Source organism: Stegostoma tigrinum, chromosome 38 (assembly GCF_030684315.1).
Source record: "Stegostoma tigrinum isolate sSteTig4 chromosome 38, sSteTig4.hap1, whole genome shotgun sequence".
NCBI lineage: Eukaryota > Metazoa > Chordata > Chondrichthyes > Orectolobiformes > Stegostomatidae > Stegostoma > Stegostoma tigrinum.
Genome location: NC_081391.1, coordinates 4,659,924 through 4,678,777, shown reverse-complemented (window position 1 = coordinate 4,678,777; position 18,854 = coordinate 4,659,924). Strand labels below are relative to the sequence as shown.

Genomic DNA, 18,854 nt, shown 5'->3' with positions numbered 1-18,854 from the left:
GGACTTACCACTGCTGTTAATTTACTTCATACTGTAGCCAATTAGCTAACTGCACTAAGGTTAGGTCAATGCTTCCAAAACCTTTTCCTCACTATGACTCCATATCAAAGCATAAACACTGTCGCAACCCCTGCTGCGACCTTCAAGAGGGTTGTGAGAGCTGGGGCCTTTCAGAGAGAGAGCACATTCTTTGACCTGGTCAGAATTACATAGCAGCCACTGCTGTCTCAGAGCTTGGGAACCCAAAATTTCACCTTATGGCCACGCTTGGGGTTTGAAACCCCACTTTGGGACACCTTAGGTTAGGGTACAAACAGAAAACAAAAATAACCAACAAAGCAAACAGATCATATGACATATATATAAAAAACATATCGATGAACTTACAGAGGGTTTGTATTTTGCAGGCACGTCAATGTCATGGCAAAAAAGTTATGATAGAGACAGATAAATGTTACACACAATAAACCTGCAAACAGGATAATTGGAATCTTTTTTAATTGGTTTGCCTTGACATTTACCAGGGAGGCTTGACTCAATGACAAGATCAAAAAATGGGGTGAAGATATTTAAGATAGAAAAGGGAGAAATGATTAACATCGGGGGTAAAATCCCAGGCTGAGATGGATTGCATCTGCATAGACGAAAACAAGCTTGGGAAATACAGCATAAGGACTAAACATTCATGAGAGAAGGGCTAAGTGTGAAAGTACCAGCAGATTGGGGCTCATGTGATTGCTATATTTAAGTAAATGAGATGGAACTGGAACAAGTCCAGGGGCTTATAAACCAGTTAGGGTAAAATTGGTGATAATGGGAACTGCAGATGCTGGAGAATCCAAGACAACAAAATGTGAGGCTGGATGAACACAGCAGGCCAAGCAGCATCTCAGGAGCACAAAAGCTGACGTTTCGGGCCTAGCTCTCTGATGAAGGGTCTAGGCCCGAAACGTCAGCTTTTGTGCTCATGAGATGCTGCTTGGCCTGCTGTGTTCATCCAGCCTCACATTTTGTTGTCACGGTAAAATTGGTAGTCAGAAAGATAATGGACTCTCAACTTTAAAATGTAGTAGAAATGCATTTCAAATGTAATAAATAAGTCAACACAGAATTATAAAGGGAAAGTTATGCTTGTCTTTGCCTTATTAAATTTTTAAGATAGTAACAGAAAGGGTGGATAAAGAGGAATAATATATTGTAAAATTCACACCATCTAGCACCCCACAAACCAGAATTATCCATCAACCAGCATCTTGAAACCCCACACCCACCTGGCCCTAACACCAAAACTGTATATTTCAACAACTGGAAGATGGTATCTGGCACCCAGCACTACTGGATAACTTGCAAAGCTGTTCCGATGCAAACAGCATCCTGAGCACTGGAAGAAAACCTTAAGACAGAAGGACAGAATTGCTGGGAAGGACCTGTTTGGAGCTCAACGGTTTGTTTAAGATGCTAGTTGAAGTCAAGACAACTACCACAAATTGATTTTGGTCACTGTATTCACAACCCATCATGGAAAAATACTTTGACCACTTATTGGGAGCGATGGTCATGGTGGAATGAAAGGAAACAGCATATTTTGCATATCTCTTCACTAACCTGCATTTTTGATTTCATGATACAAGCCAGTCCGGGTGATTGCTGGCGAACACAAATTTCAGTGTGTTTGGAATTCAAATGCCTTTGATAAGGTACTGCATAATAAACATATGACTAAGGTCAGAACATGTGGAGACAGGGGACAAGTAGCAGAACAAACAGAAATCTGGCTACAACCCAGAAAGCAGAATTGGAGCTAACGACTGGCAGAAGGTAGAAAGTGGCGGCAGCTCCATGTGAGTATTTGCCTGCCCAGAGTTGGCACAGCTCATAGAACCACTGCTGGATTGGTAACAGTTACACAACACTACACTAATTTTCTGAGCTTGATCATGTAGTTATGGAGACACAGGAGAAGCAAGTTAACAACAGGACAACATGCTCATCACCTGGAGTTAGCAGTGATATTGGTGCAAGATTAACCATCCTAACAGGGACATTAGGCAGAATTTTTACACGTATTTTTTAACTGTTTGGGTCAGTGACTAACACACCACCCACAATGTTAAGGTAACAGTCACCCGTTCTTTAAGAGCTGACAGGTGAGTGAGGGTGAGTATCTCGTCCTATCAGAGGTCTCGACACCCAAGTTGCTGGCCAATCAGAGATCAGTAGCTACTGAGTCCTAAAGTAGGTCAAGGTCTATTCCTCAGTGGATCCAGTGGTGAGAAAATAAAACTTTTTTCTTTCTTCTTACGGATGGAATTTGAAGGGAGTGGGGTGGGACAGAGGCAAAGGCTACGGTAACTTTCAGACGTTGACCCCTTGCTGGCCATCCTTGCCTCTGTGTGGTCCCAGATTGGAGCAACTGGAGTCCCCTACCAACTCCAAACCTGACTATAGACTCCCTTAGGAAACTAGCCAGCTTTCTCACCTGCAGTAAGGCAGGTTATTGAAGAGGTGGTGAGTTGAGGCTCCTTATATAGTCATTAATTGACCAAATAATTGGTGAGGAGGTGAAAAATTTTTCACAGATATTTTGGCTCACAACTTTAATTGCTAGGATAGTGAGAATGGGTGTATTTCTTTGCAGAGCCAATCAGCTCACCCAATTAGTTTCCCAGCTTGCCACCTTTCAATACCCTGCTCCTGTGAGAACAGGAGACAAACAAAGAGTTAACTTCACCACCACCAATTCCCCCTTCAGTAACCCTCAGGTTCAAAACACTCCAAAGATGTTGCAATGGCATGAGGAACAGAGAGATTGTCAGAGCAACGGTGAAAGGCAGAAAAGATCAGAGGCTGAGGGCACAGGCATGAGAGGGCAAGAGGGAACAAGTGGAGTAGACAGTGAGAGACAGAAAAGGGAGTTGGAGAGGAAAACAGAGAGAAGGAGAAGGATTGAGCAAAAGTATAAGGGAAGGAGAGAAAGTGCAAGAAAGAGAGGTGTGAGAGGGTGATAATTTGAAAGAGTGACAGAGGAGAAACACACGCTATATAAACATTCAGCAGACAAAGCGAGGAAGAAGCCGAAATCCTTCAATTTACTTCCGCAAGATAGAAGTAAATGATTACTCACTGGCACCAATAAACAGAACAGGAAAACATTGCCATTATCAAAATCACCACGATTCCTGACAAACCCAGACTTTTGATAAAGTTAAAACTGAAAATACAATTCTCTCACTTTCTGAACAACTTTTTGAAATGTCTGCACTCACTCACCATCATGGGAGACTGGGAGCAGGATTGAGTACAGTCTTCGCTCAGCTACTATCTCCTCCACCTCTTGTACACAGCTTAGTTACATGTTTCCTTTTTCCTAGGCCCAGCAGCCAGCCCCACAAAGAATTTCCTTTGGCTCCGAGATAGTATTCTTCATTCCAGATTTCCAAAACAGCAAGACAGCAGCCTCACTGTGCAAATCTGCCCCTCCCCCTTTTATCAGTGGGATAGAGTTCAGAGTTCACATTTGTCTCGGGTGTACACCTCCTCAACTCAGAGAGAGAGAGAAGGGCAGGGCATACTGTCAGGCACAGGCTGCTCCTTTTTGAAACACGGAAGCTGTGGTTCTCTCCTCCCACCTTCTCATCCTCCTCCCTCTCGCTCTCCTTCTCCACTTAACCTCCTTGTTTTTATTTACCCCTCTCTCACTCTCCCTCAGTCTCACCATCTTTCTCCTGCTTTCCCTCTCATTTGCCCTTATTTTGCACACCCTCCCTCAAGTTCTGGCACTTTCAGTCACTTGCCTGCCTTCTCACTCTAACACCTCACTCTCCCACTCTTCAGCCTTCCCTCAATCCAACCCAACCACCTCACTTTCGCCCACCCTCCCTACAGCCCTTGCCCTCTCTTGATCACCTTTTTAGTTGCCCTTCCTCATGTTTTCCAAACCATCTTGACCTCTCTCTCTCCTCAGTCTCTCTAATTCCCTATTCATCTGTCTCTTTCACACTTTGCCTCCTTATCCTCCTCACTGTCATTTCTTTTCCCTCTTCCTTTCGCCCTTGTTCTCCTCACCTCTCTCCCTCTGCATTATGCCCCTTGGCCAATCTATCACCGATTCCCCACCCCCATACATACAGTGCTGTAGACTCATAAGGAAATAAAACATTATATTTACATCTTAAGCAAATAAAGTAAGTGAGCACTACATGGTGCCATTGTTTGGTGTGTACACAGACTGCTCTGTTCATAGTTGGAAGTGCAGCCTGAAGCTATTAACCTCAAAAACCATCCCTAGCAAATTGGGTGTCACATATTCATGGGCAGCTTGCTATTTCCATACAAACCACACCCACACCATCACCTCACCGCAGTAGGGTTAAATTGTGATTGGAAAATGTTATCAGCCTTAAAACATGGTGGGCAAAAGCTGTATTGAAGTGATAATATGCACTGCTTTAGCATTTTCAAAGTACCTCAATATTTCACATGAGCAAACAAAATATCAAACAAAATGGAATGCCGAGCCACTGGAAGGACACTTTAGGAAATTTGACTGCAAGCTTGCTCCAAGAGGGAGGTTCGAGGAGCAGCTTAAAGAAGGAAAGACAGGTTGAAACATTGAGGGATGAAAATCAACAGTTGATGGCTTGAGAGATAGTAGGAACTGCAGATGCTGGAGAATCTGAGATAACAAGGTGTAGAGCTGGATGAACACAGCAGGCCAAGCAGCATCAGAGGAGCAAGAAGGCTGACGTTTCGAGCCTAGACCCTTCTTCAGAAAATAGCTTGAAGACTTGGGCAGCTAAGAGCACGGCTGCCATCAGTGTAGTGAGTTGAGAGGCCAGAAATGGGAAGGTTGTGGAGTTGATAATCTGCAGAAGCAGATAGGGGAGAAATCGTGCAGTGATTTGAAAACAGTAATGACAAATCAAAAGCAGTTTAGCAAGTTTCATGAATGATGGATGAATCACAGAATTGTTACATGACAGAACAATGTCCTTCAGATCATCTTGTTCATGCTGGCTCTCTGCAACTGTAATTCAGCTGTTCTCATTCCCTAGCCTTTATCCTGTAGCCCCACAAATTATTTTCTCTTCAGGTATTTATTTGATCTTCTTTTGAAAACTATGACAAATCTGCCTCTAGCACCTACTCAAGCAGAATGTTACAGATTCTAACACTCACTGGTCAAAAATAACTTTCCTCAGGTCATTGTCAGTTCTTTTGTCAATCACCTTAAACTAGCACCCTTTGGTTCTGTACTCCTCTGCCAATGGGAACAGTTTTTTCTGGAGGAGTAAACCCCTCTTGGTTTTGAACACCGTAATCAAATTTCATCACAGCCTTCTCTTGTTTAAAGATAACAGACCAAGCTTCGCTGGTCAATCCTTGTTACTGATGTCCCTCATCCCTGTTTGTTGTGAATGTGAATTCTTCACATTCTTCTTAAAACCCATATGGGATGCAGTTCTCCAGCTCTGGCTGAACCAGCATTACTTAAATGTTCATTGTCATTGCCTTGCCCTTGTACTCTCGTCCTCTCTTTATAAAGCCCAGGATTGTGATTGCCTATTTAATGACTTTATAAGCCTGCACTGCCATCTTTAATGATTTGCGAGTAGTTAGCTCAGTTTGTGAGATAACAAAGTGTGAAGCTGGATGAACACAGCAGGCCAAGCAGCATCTTAGGAGCACAAAAGCTGACGTTTCAGACCTAGGCCCTTCATCAGCCTGAAACGTCAGCTTGTGTGCTCCTAAGATGCTGCTTGGCCTGCTGTGTTCATCAAGCTCCACACTTTGTTATCTCGGATTCTCCAGCATCTGCAGTTCCCATTAGCTCAGTCTGTGAGATGGCTGCTGAGTGATATCAAGAGCACAGGTTCAATATCTGTACTAGCTGAGGTTACTGTGAAGGCCCTCTCTTCCCAACCTCATCTTTCAACTGAGACTTAGACGCTTAAGTTCAACTCACCACCAGTTGTCTCCCTCTACTGAAGGAGGAACTGATGGGTGTTCTGGGATTATGGCGCATTATTATGCACATAATACCCTCTGCTCCTGCACTCTTTTAGAAATGTACCCCCCAGTTATTTTTCCAACCAAAATGAATCATACCATGTTTCTCCCCATTAAAACTCATCTGTCACACTTATTTCACCAGCCAACTGCTGTCCTCTTGACGTCTGCCACTATTCTCTGCACAGTTCAAAAGCGTTCCAACTATTACCCACCAATTTAAAATTGTGTCCAATATCCTGAAGTCTACACTACTAATATTGACCAAGAAAAATAGTGGGCCTAATTTCAACCTGGGGAAATATCACTGTATACATTCCTCCAAAAAAAATGACAGCAAAAGATTGAGGAGCAGAAGAAGCCCATTCATCCCGTTAAGTCTGCTCTGCCATTGAAAGAGGTCTTGACTGATTTGATAATCCTCAACTCCACTCTCCTGCCTTTGCTCCATCATTACGATACTCACATACATTATACATCTCACATACAACTTACATTCTAAAATTCAGAATTAAGATGAGGTACAGATGGATAACCTACAAACTATGATCAAGCCCCCCCCTCCCCACAGAGAACATCAAATAACACAAACAATTGAGACTGATCCCACAGATCTCACAGCAAGCAACCACCACCCTCACCAATGTTAGTGACACCAAATTCAAATTCATCAAATTTTACTAGGGTTTCCAATTCTTCTGTTTTAAAGACGTAGTTTTGGAATTCCCTCGAAAGCTATTCTGTCATGGACTGCCTCTACAACTTCTTGTGTTTGGCAGTTCACCTTTTCCTGGGCCAATGCTCCCTTGAATTCTGAAAATTGCATTCCAGCACTTACTTCAGCTTCTCACACAGCTAACTTCACCAAATCAGTACTGCCCTGGTTTATTTTTGGTGAGCTCTAGTCTTGCTCAGCTGCATCAACTGGCTCCTAGGACTTTCCTACTTCCTAACTGCACACAGCTACCTCAACTGTTCTTAGGAATCCTCCCTGAGGTCCAAGCGCACAGAACCAGTGGCCTACTTGACAGCTCAGCTAAACAGCAGCACTTTTCTGCATGGAGCCTGCTTCTGGCTCTCTCTCCTCTGCCAGTAACCCTTGAACAGTCCTTCAGTGATCCTTGAACAGTTTTGAGTGACCCATTGAAAATCTTGCAACAAGCACTACCCTTAGCGGTAGATAGGATCGAATTTAGCCTATCACCAGAACTGAAAAGTAACAACCCTTTGCAACTGTCTGATCCCTGAATGTTACAGTGTTCAGATCTTGCCAGCTTACACAGTACAAATTCCATACAAGGAAAAGAGGGTTTCATCGCAAATATAAAACCAATGTATCTAAACTCTTGTATGTAATCTCTCCGACTGGTTTATTTGCAAGTCTATAGTCTCCCCAGTGGATCCAAACACTGCTTTATAATTTTCTCAACAGCTTTAGGAGGATGTGGGACCAAGCTTAAAGGTGTGTGGAGCAAGTGAAGTTTGGATTGCATGAACGAATGATACATAACAATGGCCATGGCCTCAATGCTGACTCATGATCTTGATGTGCAAACATGGGACTATCAGTTGTTTCAGGACATATTGCATGTGAGAAACCAAAGGCAGCTAGCATCTTCCTGTTAGGGAAGGGTTAAAAACAGTTATGAATGAAGTTATGGCACCATCCTCCTCAGTAAATAACAAAGCAGTAAGAAAACCTGATAGAATGTGCACTGCGCAGCTCCACTGGCCTCACTTCCTTCCCAAATTTGTTGAATATTTCCTATTCAAAAAACAGAGGAAGTACTGACAAGCCAAACTTTCAGAAAAATGGAGCACCACAATGGAATGAGTACTCCTCCAAGTCATACATCATTTGGTAAGGAGTAATATTGCTGTTTCTTCACTGTTGCTGGATCAAAATCCTATGAAACTCTTTGTAACAACACTGTGGGGTATTTACACTCCAAACACTGTAACAATTCATAGAGGCAGCTCACTACGACCTCTTCAAGAGCATTTAGGGATGAGCAAAAGAAGACAAGTCATCTTGCACTGCAAGCAATTTAATGATTGCTGGCACTGTCACAATCATTTGCTTTACATTCCAGATTTGTTTTATTGAATTACTGCGGTGGGATTTGAACTGGTGTCCTCAGCATTAGCCTGGGGGTCAGGATTACAATCCACTGACAACACCCACATTCTAAACCAGGCTGCATGAAATCATGGGCTCTATATTAAGATGTTTTACCCTGCAGTCATTAAAGGGACAGATCTCTCAAATAATTTTTTCCACATTCATTCATTCCTCAACTATATATTCCAAAGGGGAGCAAACTCCAGATTTATCTTGGATCAAGGAAAATAAAAAGGTGGAATGACAGTTATCAAAGATACTGTTGAAGGAATCTTCTTGATTGCTCCTGGTCAAACAATCACTGGATGTTTTTTAACGCACTTGTGGGACATGGGCATCACTGGCTGGCCGGCATTTATTTGCCCGTCCTGAGTTGCCCTTGAGAAGGTGGTGATGAGCTGCCTTCTTGAACTGCTGTAGTCTATGTGCTGCAGGCAGACCCTAAATGCTGCTAAGGAGGGAATTCCAAGGTTTTGAACTGCGATAGTGAATAAACAACGATGTATTTCCATGGTGAGTGGCTTGGAGGGGAACTTGCAGGCGGTGGCGTTCCCATGTATCTGCTGTTCTTGTCACTGTAGATGGAAGTGTTGTTGGTTTAGAAGGAGCTGTATATGTGACCCAGATTCAGCAGATGATTCATTTTTTATATGAACAAATTGGCAGATATCCATGTCATCACCATCATGCTTGATATCCAAATGCACAGACTGAACAATCTGGTGAGCCACAGGAACAATTGTGTCTCTCTCTAGGATAGTGAGAGGGACTCAGTACATAACTGCAATGAGGCCACCAGATGACTGTGGTTCCCTGGTCTCTCTGCTGATTCCATTCAGAGAATGGATTCTAGATTCTGATATGGAAATCCAGAAAAAGTATTCTACCCATCAAATTCTTCAGAGAAACCTGAGTGTTGGGATGTGTATTGATGTGCAACATGTACAAGAGTTTGTAGTGTCAAGGCAGCATGACACGAGCTTGTTGCTTCCTGATGGAAGGCTTGAGCCTATGGGCTGGACTGACCCGAACCTGTGTGGTCTGACATGACCCTACAGCATTCTGGCCTGATGCGCTGGGTTGCTACCACTATGGGCTTCACCTTCTGCTCCAAAGTGGCACTGATTGGTGGAAGATAACAGTATTTTTTAGACCCAGTCCAGCAGCATAGCCTGGTCTCCAGTTGTCTTGGATTTCCCTGCCTTTGGGTCAAGTATTCACTCTGCTGAGAACATGTACTGATTACTGTGCAACGACCACTCTGCATTAGTACAATCCCTGCACCGGAATCTTTCCACTCGCTCCCCAAATGGGTTTTGTTTCCTGGAAGGTCAGGACTCTTGTGGACAACACCAATGACATCAAAACTGAACATGGTACTGTTGTCATAGCCTGGGATCTCCAGCTCTACAACATGGATGTCACCACCCTGAATGAGACATGACTAACAGGAGAAGGTTACACTTTCTACTAAGAAGGCAAACCATAAGAAGAACACTGACTTTATGGGGTCAGCTTTGCTGAAAGAAATAAATTGGTTGGATATCTCAACGAATCCCCTTTTGGCTCATCCTGACCAACAGGCAGTACATCATAGCATCAGTGTTTACACCCTAACCCTAAACAGTCAAGACAAAACAGACATTCTATACCAGCCTGGATCGATGACTGTCTCCCATTCTCGTGGGAGATAGCTTCATTGTCCTCAACAACTTCAATGCCAGAGTTGGGAGGGACGCAAATCTATGGAAAGGAATGTTAGGCAAGGAGGGCAGGGGTAAACAAACTCTAACAGAGTCTCTGGATGTGAGTTTGCTCGCTGAGCTGGAAGGTTCATTTTCAGACGTTTCGTCACCATTCTAGGTAACATCATCAGTGAGCCTCCGACGAAGCGCTGGTGTTATGTCCCGCTTTCTATTTATCTGTTTAGGTTTCCTTGGGTTGGTGGTGTCATTTCCTGCGTTGGTGATGTCATTTCCTGTTCTTTTTCTCAGGGGATGGTAAAAAAGAACAGGAAATGACATCACCAACCCAAGGAAACCTAACCAGATAAACAGAAAGCGGGACATAACACCAGCGCTTCGTTGGAGGTTCACTGTTGATGTTACCTAGAATGGTGACTGATTATCTGGGAACAAACCTTCCAGCTCAGTGAACCAGCTTACATCCAGAACAAAATAAAGACCCACTCTTTGTGGACCGAAAGGAGGAGAGCGCTGTGTTGGAGGTGGAAGGAAGACGTTGGGTTGGCTGTGCACCCTTGCAACCGGTGGTTCTTAATGCTGGCTTCGGCCTAACGCTGGTTCAGGGGAGCAGCCAACCTGCAATGATGGCTGTGGCAAGTGCTTGCGTCCCAGGTCAGGGGGTCCGGAACACCATCCGTGTTTCCGAGAAGAAGGTGGATGAAAGTGCACCTGTGGACTGCACCTTCTTCGTGAAGAGGGTCCTGTTGGACTGTTGTGGGTTTGCTGCTGCAGACATTTACTGCCTGCAGCATTTCCCCGGAGGAGCTTTTTACGATGTAACCTTCAGGAGTGCCAAGCTTTGCGAGCACTTCCTGGAGGTTTTCAAGGAGAAAGGAGGTGAGGGCCCCCTCTCTGTATTAACTGCTGTCCAACTGTTTGTGATGCCAGTGCAGAGGAGCCGTATGGTGACTGTACACATGTACAACCCGCATGTGCCAGCAGTTGATGTCCTGACCTTCCTTGGAAGGTACGTGAAGGTGGAAGTGGACCTAACTGACATCATTGACACCTTTGGCATCTGGACCAGTAAGAGGCAGGTCAAGGTGACGCTGAGGATGGGCGCGGATGGGAACATCGTACACCCACCGTCCAGCTTCGCAATCGGCGGGAGCAAGGGCTATCTGACCTACGCAGGGCAACCTAAAGTCTGCCATGCCTGTGGTTGGTCAGGTCACGTGGCAGCCGACTGCAAAGCCACCATCTGCAGGAACTGCAGGGAGGAGGGATACCTTGCAAAGGATTGCCCACAAGAAAAAAGCTGCAACCTTTGCGGGGAAGCAGGCCACCTCTATAGGGCATGCCCGCGGCGGGGGACCACCTACGCCCAGGTCGCCAGCAGGGGTAATGCAGGGCCAGCCCCTCCGGAGGAGAGGAAGGCACCAGGGCTCTGCAAGGACCCCACTAATGTGCAGGAGGGCCCAGCCCCGCAGGATGAACCCAAGGCCAGCCAGGTGCCCCTGCAGGCTCCGCTCCCCCCCGACAACCCGGAGTCGACGGAGGCGGCGACAGGTGACCCAGGGGAGTGGACAACGGTCCGGAAAGCGAGGAGGAAGGTGCGCCGGCGGGCCCAGGCACCGCAACCATCAGGCGGGAAGAGGCAGCTACAGGGGGGCTATAAGAGCTCCTCTGACGAGGGAGATTTGGAGGAGGCCCCCCCAAAGCAGAAGCTAAAGATCTCAAGGGAGAAGGAAAGCAGCACCCCGCTTCCAGGTGACACGGACAGCACGGCCTCCGAGTCGTTCCTGTCGTCTATCACAGAGGTCTTCAACAACGGCACGAGGGAGTGGCTGGACCGGCCGATATCTCGGTCAGGTCCACCGGCGTCGAGCCGGTGTTCTTCTCTGACCACTGCCTCCTGCTGGCCGACTGTCACTTACAGGACGACCATCCGCCCAGCAAGGGGACATGGAAGCTCAACACTACTCTGTTGACCCCAGAGAACGTCGAGGAGCTTAAGAGGGAGTACGCCGGTTGGAGAACTGTGAAACCCCTCTTTGAGTCTCCGGGCGACTGGTGGGAGATGGTGAAGGAGAACATCAAAAGTTTTTTTGTCCTCAAGCGTGTTCGGAAGGCGAGAGAGAGGCAGGGAAAGCTGTTGCGACTCCAGAAAAGGGTGCAGAACCTGCTCCTTCTGCAGTTGATGCGGGTTGATGTCACGGAAGACCTCCGTGAGGTGAGGGGCCAGCAAGCCTCGCTCTTCGCCGCGGAGGCCTCCAGGATAATCTTCCGGTCCAGGATCCGCTCCGTGGAGCAGGACAAGACGTGCTCGCGTTTCTTCTTTCAGAAGGTGCACAAAGAGAGCTCTGTGCTTAGCCAGCTGAAGGAGGACGACGGCTCGATGACGTCGTCTCGGCCCGACATTTTGAGGATCAGCAGATCCTTCTACGCCGGACTGTACGACACGAAGCCCACGGACAGCACGGCCTCCGAGTCGTTCCTGTCATCTATCTTGGAGGTCTTCGACGACGGCATGAGGGAGTGGCTGGACCGGCCGATATCCTTGGACGAGCTGACCAGAGCCCTCAAGTCCTTGGACAGGAATAAGATTCCCGGGAGCGACGGCTTACCAGTCAAGCTGTATTCCGCTCTGTGGGACCTGGTCGGCCAGGACCTGCTGGAGGTGTATGATAGTGTGCTTCGGGCAGGGGAAATGTGTAAGTCCATGAGGAAGGGCATCATCACCCTCATTTACAAGAGGAAGGGGGAGAGGGAAGAAATTAAGAATTGTCGTCCCATTTCACTATTAAACGTGGACTACAAAATCCTGGCCAAGGTCCTAGCCAACCGGGTCAGATCTGTCCTGGAGTCGGTGATTCACCCTGACCAAACCTGTGCTGTGCCGGGCAGGAAGATCGCTGAGAGCCTCGCGCTCATCAGGGATACGATTGCCTACGTGCAGGACAGGCGGGTGGACACCTGCCTCATCAGTCTGGACCAGGAGAAGGCCTTCGACAGGGTCTCTCATGCTTGCATGATGGGGTTCGGGGAGGGCATCCACAATTGGATCCGGCTGCTCTACACCAACATGGTTAACGCAGTCTCGATCAACGGGTTGGAATCAGACAGTTTTCCCATCAGATCTGGAGTGAGGCAGGGCTGCCTGCTCTCTCCTGCCTTGTTCGTGTGCTGTGTGGAGCCCTTCGCCGCATCCATCAGGAAGGACGTGAGCCTGAAGGGCATGACTATCCCAGGCAGCGGAGGCCTCCAGGTCAAGACCTCCCTGTACATGGACGACGTCGCCATCTTCTGCACTGACCGTCGGTCGGTGAGTAGGCTGTTGGACATCTGCGGCCAGTTTGAACTGGCCTCGGGTGCCAAAGTCAATAGGGGTAAACGCGAGGTCATGTTCTTCGGGAACTGGGACAACCGCTCCTTCATCCCCTTCACCGTCAGGACAGACTACCTGAAGGTGCTGGGTGTTTGGTTCGGTGGAGCTGGGGCGTGCACTAAGACTTGGGAGGAGCGTATCACCAAACTGAAGCAGAAGCTGGGCAGGTGGACGCTCCGGTCCCTCTCCATCGCGGGTAAGAACCTGGTCGTCAGGTGCGAGGGGCTTTTGGTACTGTTGTATGTGGCGCAGGCCTGGCCTATTTCCTGGACCTGCGCCGCTGCGGTCACCCGGGACATCTTCCACTTCATTTGGGGGTCAAGGATGGACCGGGTCCGCAGGGACACCATGTACAAAGACCTGGGAAATGGGGAAAAGGGCGTACCGAACGCCACCCTCGCCCTGACGGCTACCTTTGTGTGCGGCTGCATTAAGCTGTGCGCAGATCCTCAGTACGCAAACACCAAGTGTCACTACTTACTGAGGTTCTACCTGTCCCCGGTGTTGCGAAGGATGGGCCTGGCCTCGTTGCTGCTGAACGCTCCGAGTAGTTGGACCGTCCCGTACCACCTGTCCTTCGTGGAGAAATTTTTGAAAGGAAACACCTTTGACCACAAGGCCGTCAGGCAGTGGTCAGCACGTAGGGTCTCGAGGATACTTCGGGAAGAGGGTGGATCCCGTCGTGTGGTTCCCCACGCAGACTGCCAAAGTCGTTTGGCAGAATGCCTCATCGCCAGAACTTTCAAACAAGCACAAGGACATTGCTTGGCTGGCGGTGAGAGGGGCTCTGCCAGTGAGATCCTTTATGCATGCCCGGAATCTCTGCGCCACCGCACGCTGCCCTCGAGGCGGCTGCAGGGGGGACGAGACTGTCGATCACCTCCTTCTGGAGTGTGCCTATGCGCAGGAGGTCTGGAGGGGGATGCAGTGGTATTTGTCGAGGTTCGTCCCGAGCAGCTCCGTGACGCGGGACTCCGTGCTATATGGGCTGTTTCCCGGGATGCACACCGAGACCAACATCAACTACGCCTGGAGGACCATCAATGTGTTGAAAGACGCTCTTTGGTCTGCCCGCAACTTGCTGGTCTGCCAGCTGAAAGAACTGACCCCAACCGAGTGTTGCAGACTGGCACACTCCAAGGTCCAGGACTATGTGCTGAGGGACGCGCTAAAGCTTGGGGCAGCTGCCGCCAAGGCACAGTGGGGAAAGACCACCGTATGAAACCCCTCGTCCAGAATGGAAAAAAGGGCCCTGTCTGGTAACTGGGCCCAGCTGGCGCCTTCCCCAACTGGTCAGGGGGCAATGGGGACTGTGCGGGGTGACGACTGCTGGGGTATTTTCTTTGCTTTGTTTTTTTCTTCTTTGTTTTCCTTTCCTTTAGTTGGTGTACGTACCCCTGGGTAACCCAGAGTGGCTTGCATGACTGGGTAGGTGTATAAATATATTTTATTTTTTGTACATCTTATGAATAAAGTATATTTTTTCAAATAAAAAAAAGTGACGAAACGTCTGAAAATGAACCTTCCAGCTCAGCGAGCAATCTCACATCCAAAACTTCAAACTGAGCTACAAATCTTCTCAAAACTCTCTAACAGAGTCTTTCTCCTGACAAAATGCTTAGAACATGACCTCATCATTACAAACACCCTGTTCTTCAACAGGGACAAGTACAAGACCACATAGCAACAAACATACTCCAAATGCCAACATATAGTAGACTATATTGTCGTTTGAGCAAGGGACTGCAAAGATATCCACACCATGATCACAGCAAATGACTGATGATTGCTGGACCGACAATAAAACCAAACCACTCTGCCATCTCCATCAAACTAGTCCCTAACTGTCAGAGTCTCAATATTACTGGGCTCAAAGACCCTGAGAAGAAAGACTTACTTGGGTGGTGCCTCATAGTTAACCTGGTGACAACTGACTTTCGAGAGCCACAGAGTGCCCATACTCTCTGTTGCAATCTAAAGGCCACCACAGTCAGCATCTACATAGCAACATGCTGCCTCCCAACAAAGAAATACCAATTCCAGCTCAGGAATGATCAGGTGACCCAGGATCTCTTAGACTGCAAACTCAAGGCATGCCACTAAAACTCAAGCAAGAGAAAACAAGCCAACAGGTTCCTGAAGGCTGAGGTACAATAAAGAACCAGTGGCCTAAAGAATAGATGGTGGCTAGAAAAAACGCAGGAGGCTCAACAACTTACCGACAATCACGACACATTTCCTCAGTGTAATCAAAGCCATCTAGGTTCAAGTAGTCATAGAAACACAGGGTTATCGAGCACGCAACAGACCTTTTGGTCCAACTCGTCCATACCAACCAGATATTCTACATTAATCTAGATTTATTTGCCAGCATTTGGCCCATATCCCTCTAAGCCCCTCCTATTCATACACCCATCCAAACACCTTATAAATGTTGTAACTGTACCTGCCTCTGTCACTTCCTCTGGCAGCTCATTCCATAAACGCAACATTGTCTGCATGAAAAAGTTGCCCTTAGACCCCTTTTAAATATTGCCCCTCTCACCTTAAACCTATGTCCTCTAATGTTTGACTCCCCCACTCTAGGGAAAATATCATGGCCAATCGCCTTATCCATGCTCCTCATGATTATATAAACTGTTACAAGGGCACCCCTCAGCCTCTGACGCACCAGGGAAAACAGCCCCAGCCTAGTCCACCTCTCCTGTAGATCAATCTCTAACCCCAGTAATATCTTTGTAAATCTTTTCTGAACCCTTTCAAGTTTCACAACATCTTTCCCACAGATGGGAGACCAGAACTGAACACAATATTCCAAAAGTGGCGATAACAAATATCCTACACAGAAGCAACATATCCTCCCAATTCCTATATTCAATGCACTGACCAATAAAGGCAAGTGTACCAAACGCCTTCTTCACTAGCCTGTCTAGCGGTGACTCCGTTTTCAGGAACAAATAACCTACATCCCAACGTCTCTTTGTTTGAGTACCCAGGGACCTATACCACTAACAGCCAAAATTGGAGAGTCAAAGATCGAAAGGTAGTTAATGCACACTGGTAACAGAACTTCAAGGCCCTTCTCAACCAAGACAAAGCCTTTGATGCAAGTACCCTCAACACCAACCCTTAACACACCCCCAGTCTTGGCACACCTCCAAACTGTCACAAGGTGTACGAAGCCATCTGACAAGTGGAAAAAAAGGTTTCTGGTGCAGATGGAATCCGTGCTGAAGCACAAAAATATAATACAGAGCATGCCTGGATATCTCAGAGACAGTAGAATTGTGAACATCTTCATGAAAGGAGACAGGTCCAACTGTGGAATTTACAGAGGAGTTGCCCTATTCTACACTATGGGAAACATCATTATGAGAATCCTCAACTGCCGCCGTCCAATGGCTGAGGAGTTTTTCCCTGAGTCTCAGTGTAGCTTCCACTCATCAGGAGGCACAATGGGCGTGATTTTCAGTTTGAGACAAATCCAAGTAAGTACAGGGAACAGCACCAACCTCTGTACACGGCCTTCTTCGTAAAGGCATCCGTGCTGTCAATATCCTCCTCAAGTTCAGCTGCTGGCAGAAATCTGTCACCATTCTCTGCCTCCTTCACAATAACATGCTAAATGTGATCCTCACCAATGAATCCACCTGAGACCCAATATAAGTGTAAATTGGGAACAACCAGGGCTGTGTTATCGTACCAACACACTTTGCCATCTTAACAAAGTATGGAGCTAGATGAACACAGCAGGCCAAGCAGCATCTCAGGCGCACAAAAGCTGACGTTTCTGGCCTAGACCCTTCAGCATGCTCTCTGATGAAGGCTCTAGGCCTGAAACGTCAGCTTTTGTGCTCCTGAGATGCTGTTTGGCCTGCTGTGTTCATCCAGCTTCACACTTTGTTATCTTGGATTCTCCAGCATCTGCAGTTCCCATTATTTCTGATACACTTTGCCATCTTCTTTGCCATAAGACTCTACCCCATCTCCATGAAGCTCCCTGCCAGTATGGAGCTAATCTGAAGGAGTAGCAGGAAAGCTTAATCTTTGATGCCTCTAACCCAGAACCTAGACCACTCCAACTTCTGCTATTGAGTTGCAGCATGTAGATGATGCTTGCATGTATACAAACTCTGAGGCTGACTTACAATTATCATCCACACACTCACCAAGGCATATGAGAGAATGGGCATCAGGGTAAACGTCCTGAAAACAAAAGTTCTGTACCAACCCGTTCCTGTCACACAACAAGGCCCCTGACCATCAACATTCATGGTGAGCCCTTGGACAATGTGAAGGGGACTGTCAGAGATTACAGCAGAATATAGATAGATTGGACAGTTGGGGAGATAAATGGCAGATGGAGTTCAATCCAGGCAAATGCGAGGTGATGCATTTTGGAAGATCTAATTCAAGAGTGAACTGTACAGTAAATGGAAAAATCCTGGGGAAAATTGACATACAGAGAGATCTGGGTGTTCAGGTCCATTGTTCCCTGAAGGTGGCAACGCAGGTCAATAGAGTGGTCAAGAAGGCATACGGCATACTTTCCTTCATCGGATGGGGTAGTGAATACAAGAGTTGGCAGGTCATGTTACAGCTGTATAAGACTTTGGTTCCGCCACGTTTAGAGTACTGCGTACAGTTCTGGTCATCACAATACCGAAAGGATATGGATGCTTTGGAGAAGGTGCAGCGGAGGTTCACCAGGATGTTGCCTGGTAAGGAGGGTGCTAGCTATGAAGAAAGGTTGAGTAGATTAGGATTATTTTCATGAGAAAGATGGAGATTGGGGGGGACCTGATTGAGGTTGACAAAATCATGAGGGTATAGACAGGGTGAACAGCAAAAAGCTTTTTCCACCCAGAGTGGGGGACTCAATTGCTATGGGTCATGAGTTCAAAGTGAGAGGAGGAAAGTTTAAGGGAGATATGCATGCAAAGTTCTTTATGCAGAGGGTGGTGGGTGCCTGGAACGCGTTGCCAGTAGAGATGGTAGATGCAAACACGAAAGTGTCTTTTAAGATGTATCTAGACAAGTACATGGATGGGCAGGGAGCAAAGGGATACAGACCCTTAGAAAATAGACGACAGGTTGAGACAGAGGATCTCGATCGGCGCAGGCTTGGACGGTCAAAGGGCCTGTTCCTGTGCTGTGATTTTCTTTGTTCTTTGTATTTCCCAAACTTCAGGTGCCTCTTCTCACCCTGAGCAGACAATGACAATGAAATTCAACATTGACTCCAATGTACCAGTGCTGCCTTTGGATGCCTGAGGAACTAAGTGTTCAAAGTCCAAGAATTCAAACCTAGCACCAAGCTGTGGTCAACAGGGCAAACATGCCGCAGTAGAAATTTTTAAAAATCAAATTAAGAACTAAGTAAATAGAATAGAGATGCGGGGCCAGGCCACCTATCGTACCTACATGATGTGGGAGCCAGTGGACCCCACTGTGATTCATAGTGACCACATCTGTAGCATGTGTTGGCTGCTTGAGGGACTCCGGCTCAGCATTGATAAACTGGATTCTGAGCTTCAAACACCATGACACATCAGGGATGCTATGTTTCAGGAGGTAATCACACCCCTTAGATTAACTACCTCTTTGGTCAGCGGTCAGAGACAGGAGGGTGTGACTACGAGCAAGTCAA

The 18,854-nt window shown here is 47.0% G+C and overlaps 1 protein-coding gene across 6 annotated transcripts in view; it reads right to left on the bottom strand.

Annotated features, from left to right (window-relative positions):
* triobpb (TRIO and F-actin binding protein b) overlaps window positions 1–18,854 on the bottom strand; it is a 285,020-nt gene that overhangs the window by 85,023 nt on the left and 181,143 nt on the right. For 5 of the 6 annotated variants that reach the window (XM_059640825.1, XM_059640826.1, XM_059640828.1 and 2 more), the window contains 2 exons: window positions 18,278–18,410; window positions 1,606–1,700 (listed from right to left, as the gene is read on the bottom strand). The exons of the other annotated variant lie outside the window; for it this stretch is intronic. In XM_059640825.1, the coding sequence (XP_059496808.1) occupies window positions 1,606–1,700; window positions 18,278–18,410 (228 nt within the window). The remainder of the gene's footprint in view (window positions 1–1,605; window positions 1,701–18,277; window positions 18,411–18,854) is intronic. 6 annotated transcript variants of the gene reach the window in all.